Here is a 6,408-nt window from a genome sequence, read left to right on the forward strand (position 1 = left end):
AGCCTGTTGGCAACAGACCCAACACAATCAGGCATAAGTGTACCTACCAACCGAACTAGCTGGCACACACACACACACACACACACACACACACACACACACACACACACACACACACACACACACACACACACACACACACACACACACACACACACACACACACACACACACACACACACACACACACACACACACACACACACACACACACACACACACACACACACACACACACACACACACACACACACACACACACACACACACACACACACACACACACACACACACACACACACACACACACACACACACACACACACACACACACACACACACACACACACACACACACACACACACACACACACACACACACACACACACACACACACACACACACACACACACACACACACACACACACACACACACACACACACACACACACACACACACACACACACACACACACACACACACACACACACACACACACACACACACACACACACACACACACACACACACACACACACACACACACACACACACACACACACACACACACACACACACACACACACACACACACACACACACACACACACACACACACACACACACACACACACACACACACACACACACACACACACACACACACACACACACACACACACACACACACACACACACACACACACACACACACACACACACACACACACACACACACACACACACACACACACACACACACACACACACACACACACACACACACACACACACACACACACACACACACACACACACACACACACACACACACACACACACACACACACACACACACACACACACACACACACACACACACACACACACACACACACACACACACACACACACACACACACACACACACACACACACACACACACACACACACACACACACACACACACACACACACACACACACACACACACACACACACACACACAGGGTACAAACTGAAGCACTAGGCGCACCTTTGATGAGCGCCGCTGGTTAGTGGGAGGCGACTTGTCCTTCTTAGATCTGCAGAGCAATTCAAAACAACACATCCACATAGTAAGACGTACATCAACACATCAACAATACGACACCTCTGTGGCATGAATATAAATTTCACTCTTGCACTAAGCAGTTATGGCAATGACACAAGAACATTGGTTTTGAGGCTTAAGATTTATTCAGTTCCAGAAAGAGCACCCATTCTAAAAGCAGAGTGAAACAAAACGTCCGCCAGATTCAAAATTGTCATGCCATGCCAATCAGCTACTTTGAAAGATAGTTCCACAAATCCAAATCTAGTAACGCAGGAGCGCAGAGCGAGCAGAGCAGATGCAAAAGATCACAACAAAGTACTAAGTATGCTATGCTGTACAGCCATGCAGAACAATGCCAAGCGCAGCAATGCACGGGTAAACGTACGTGCTAGGTGCTGCGGAGCACAAACGAGCAGACACGGGAGATGACAGCGACGATGTACACGTCAGCGAGTGCGTGGCCAAGCACAGAACAGAAAAGCAGTAAAGCTCAGTGAGAACATCAGAGCAGACGCTTCCCCCGTTTCAACTGCCTCCAGCTTATCAACATCACCGCAATTAGTAAAGAGGACAGTATACCAAGTAGAGTGCAATCAGGGAATATAGGGGAGACAACACAGGTGACTGCTGCATTGAATGATGTGGGTTTCGACCTCAGGGAGTAACGGCGCGAAAGCCACGGCCTCAATGGATTTACCAGCGACTTCGCTATTCCTACGAAACCTCCCTTCATCTTTGTAAGGACATAATTATATCGTAAAGTTCCACAGACATTAGTTCTAAGTTGCCATCGTCTATCACAAACACACAGAGTGCAAACGTGTGTTCAGCACCTTTGCATTCACTGTCACAAACACACACATCACACGCAGACACAGTCAATCCCAAGCAAGGCGGTCACACAATGCATGTTGAATACAGCGGTGCACACCGGGAGCAGTATTATAAACGTGTTCACTCACTTCTTCGAGGACTGCACCGACCACCGACCAGCATGGCAAAGTAGACCAGCAGGAAGAGCAAGAGGGATCCCGATAGGCACACGGAAAACACGAGAGAAATATTCCAGCACAGAGAGATACACTAACATCATGCCACACTGTTCAATACACTGGTTTCACATCCTTGTCATGTGACTGCATTCTTTGTCATGTGACTGCATTCTTTGTCATGTGACTGCATTCTTTGCCATGTGACTGCATTCTTTGTCATGTGACTGCATTCTTTGTCATGTGACTGCATTCTTTGTCATGTGACTGCATTCTTTGTCATGCGACTGCATTCTTTGTCATGGGACTGCATTCTTTGCCATGTGACTGCATTCTTTGTCATGTGACTCCATTCTTTGTCATGTGACTGCATTCTTTGTCATGTGACTGCATTCTTTGTCATGTGACTCCATTCTTTGTCATGTGACCGCATTCTTTGTCATGTGACTGCATTCGTGTAGAAAGTGATCAGGGCGCTGAACATGCACATACATTCGACTAGCGTCAACCAGCATAGCAAACTGCGCTCATTTCGGGTGGGGGGGGGGGGGTCAGAGTACAAACTGAACGGTTTTCTATTCAAGGACGACAACGAACTTCTGCGACGACCTCTCAATGTCTAGTGCTACTAGGTTTGTATAGGCACATAGTACATACCCTGATGATGGCGGTGGTGGTTTGGCGCTAGGGCCAGTCTGAAGTAGCAGCAGCAACAACAACAGGGACAAGAATGACACAGCAGAAACAACAGTTATACATGTATCAGACAGTGATTGCCTGCTGCTGGATAGCCAGTTATACATGTATCAGACAGTGATTGCCTGCTGCTGGATAGCCAGATATACATGTACTTGGTCCGTTTCATCGCAATTGTCGCTTATCTCCCACGCACCTTTTGACAGGTAAAACCCAGTCCGATCTCGATATCTAACTCACATTCGTTTGGGAGGTTGTGATGGCAAGATCAGAGGAGACCAGAAAGAAAAAAACCATCGCGACTAGCGCCAGTGGCATCGCGATTCATACAATTTTGATGGGAAAGTGGTTACTTTTCGCTGCAGTGAATGCACTGCAGTGAATGCACACATTCACTGCAGCGAAAAGCCAAGCGCAGCTCAAAGACCGGAACTGTAGCAGGGGAAAGCGACATCCTGACCTGGAGAGCGTGACAGTCACGGCCAGGCCAGCCAGCTCAGTTGTTTGAACTGCAATGTTTGAACTGCAATGACCTGGTATTCTTTGCAAGCCTGCAAACTGATGGCGAGATGGTGGCAAAGAAGACATTGTCCGACCTGGCAGCGGCAGTACAAGAGTCGTGGTCAGCGTATCCAGCAGAGCGTATGACAGCTGTCTGGAGAGGGATGTGTGCCTGATTCAAAAACATTGTTGAACACACAGTACTGTAGTGACAGACGGGTCACGCTGCCCACGTTGTGCCAAAGTGACAGCCGCGACTGTTCCTTTCCCATCGCTGCTATCCAAGCGGAGAAAGCAAGAGATTACTCTACGCTAGCAGCTATACACACCAGTGAATGTGAGCTGAAGTGGCATCAGCTCGAGTGATACAGAGCCAGAGTCGGATAAACTAAAGCCTGAGTGCAAGAAGGCGCTCCGTCGCTGTTTTCTTTTGTACATTATTGTAACCTTTCTTCCTTTCTTCGACTTGCTTCATCAGATTCCATCGCTGAATTTATTTCTTGTGGCGGACAGGAATCCTGTATCATGCTTCTTCACTATGCGTATTGGAAATTTCACAGAGCGGTAAAAAAACTCCTGTTCTTAGTTGCGATAGATAAGCGACAATTGCGATGAAACGGACCAAGTAGACCAAGACAGTGATTGCCTGCTGCTGGATAGCCATACTCTACGTGTGTCGGAGTTAGACTTGAAAATACGACTGCAGACTGTGACTTGACCGCATGTGCTGACTGATACAGCCAACTCACAGCAAACATAGAACACATCTACAGTATGATCAACAGCAAGCATGTTCCCCCAAGGTCTGCCCGTCTGTCTGCTTATCAACTTGCGTACGGGTGTGGGTGTACGAGTAAGCTCACTACAAGTGTTCTTGGCTCAGGAGGAGAGCCAGGGCAGAGCGCTGGCATGGCGCCCATCAAACTCAATAGCCCAAGACCACACGGCTGCAGCAAGCCTTCGCTTCATGGCGAAGGGCAGCAGCAAAAGCGAGCTCGAACAAAAGGCTGGTCTGACAAAGTCTTGGCAATGCATGATGCATTGTCAAAACCAAAACAGAAAAATAAGAAAAGAGCAGCACGAGGGCTAATGTGATCCAAAAGCTTACGATTTTGATTGACGCATCTACTTACTGTGATCTAGCTGCTGCTGCATATGCAGCGTACATACAATCATGTACAAGTACGACAAAATTCTTTGGATATTTATGAAAATGTACGCGCGCGGTGACGAGAAACATAGAAAAAAACAAAGTGCGGCCTAATCAAAGAGGCACTATTCGCACATACATGCATGGGCCACCATGTCACCGTACACAGGTGCACGGAAACAAGTAGCGCACACCCCCCCCCCCCCCCCCCCCCGCTCAACGCCACAGCAAGCACACTGCACTACACACATACCTTGGGTGGTGGTGGCCTGGAACCACCGGGCGGCTTACTGGGTCCGGCTGCTGGCCTCATGGCTGGCGGCTTGGACGGGCGAGGCAAAGAGGCACGTCGCTCCTCTGGTGGACTTGCTATTACACACATTCACACAGAGGGCAGCAACACATCAGAGAGTCAGCCATTTGAAGCACGAAACCAAGAATTAATATGTATAATTATTATACAGCATTCACACATTCTGCGAGAAGAAAATTCAGAAAGTCTCCCTATCCACCAAAACTGAACCCCAGAAGAAGAATATAAATGTCACTTACGTTCAGCCTCAACCGGAGCCGGCTCCTCATCTTCTGCTGGGGCTGGTTCTTCAACTTCCTCTGGTTCTAGGAGAGAGAGAGAGAGAGAGAGAGAGAGAGAGAGAGAGAGAGAGAGAGAGAGAGAGAGTGAGAGAAAGAGAGATGTAGATATGCACACAGAGGGACAGACATGCACACAAACACAAAAAAATCCGGCGTCATTTTCCGACGCACACGTCGGGTGTATAAGATCCACAGCAACACAACAGCGTAATGACATCAATCCACTGCCAGCAGTATGGTATCAGACAAGCAGTGGCATAACTCACACATAGACAGCACTGTATACAGTACAGCTTGCACAAGCATCACCACACACACACACACTGGGTGGGGATGGCATAGACTACAGAACTGGCACAATACCAATACTGAACTGAGCTACTGTGCTGTGCTGCAGGTGAAATTTCTAAACAGCTGCTACACCACATGCACAGTTGCTAGCAGGCAGCACAGTACAAAAAAAAAGATCTGAATCAAAGCTGCTGGATCTCACAACTAACATACATAGATAGATAGGTGGTCTGTGATAGCACACAGAGACAGCAATAGAGTACTGCACATGTACTGAAAACACACAGAACACTATGGTCTGGACAGTCTAGAGGTAGCATTACTGACACACTGGGGTACTGAGTGGTCTCTGGTCAGACTCAATGAGGCGCAGCATGTACAACATAGCCGCCGGTCATGCATCATTGACTCACTGATGACTACAATGTGAGCTCCTACAGAGAATACAGTGCACTGACTTAGCTATTCACTCTTAGCCATTATGTAGAGGATATCCCCACTTGACATGGTGTGGTGCTAGAGAACTGTGGCAACATCTATCACATGAACATACACTGGCATGAGCAGCCATGTTGGTTCCAACTCCACTCAACCCCTGCAGCCAAGGATCACATGATGTCAGCCACGTTGGTTCCGCTGTTCATATGCCATGATCTCTTTCTACACAAATTTAGTCACATGACCAAGATGTAAAACCACTCTATGCGATGTCAGTCACTGTAGCTATGATGACTAATCTCTGGCCAAGGCTGCATGCACTGCAGTGTTGTTCCTCGGTTCACACCATCCTTCAGTTCATACACACTGTGTATTTTACATTGTCTTTTTGTGCTGTGCAACACCTGTACTGCTGAAGCCCATAAGACATTATCACTGTTCATCCGTATGACATAATCAGTATTCATCCGTATGACATAATCAGTATTCATCCGTATGACATCATCACTGTTCATCACCATGAAAACAAGAGTTGCTAGATTTTGCAGCACTTCCAAGATCGGTATGAAGCATTTAAAAGGTGCAGCCCAATCCACGGTTCTAATGGCGTTGCGAACTGTTTCCTCGGCCCAGTGCCCAAGAACATACT

At 47.7% G+C, this 6,408-nt stretch overlaps 1 protein-coding gene across 1 annotated transcript in view; it reads right to left on the bottom strand.

Annotated features, from left to right (window-relative positions):
- The window catches only part of LOC135817008 (SH3 domain-containing protein 19-like), a 9,635-nt gene extending 8,499 nt beyond the window's left edge, over window positions 1-1,136 (bottom strand). Inside the window, exon 1 of the mRNA XM_065330111.1 lies at window positions 1,041-1,136. Within this exon, the coding sequence (XP_065186183.1) occupies window positions 1,041-1,121 (81 nt within the window). The 5' untranslated portion in view covers window positions 1,122-1,136. The remainder of the gene's footprint in view (window positions 1-1,040) is intronic.
- Between the last annotated feature and the right edge of the window lie 5,272 nt (window positions 1,137-6,408).

The sequence above is a fragment of the Sycon ciliatum genome, chromosome 1 (assembly GCF_964019385.1).
Source record: "Sycon ciliatum chromosome 1, ocSycCili1.1, whole genome shotgun sequence".
NCBI lineage: Eukaryota > Metazoa > Porifera > Calcarea > Leucosolenida > Sycettidae > Sycon > Sycon ciliatum.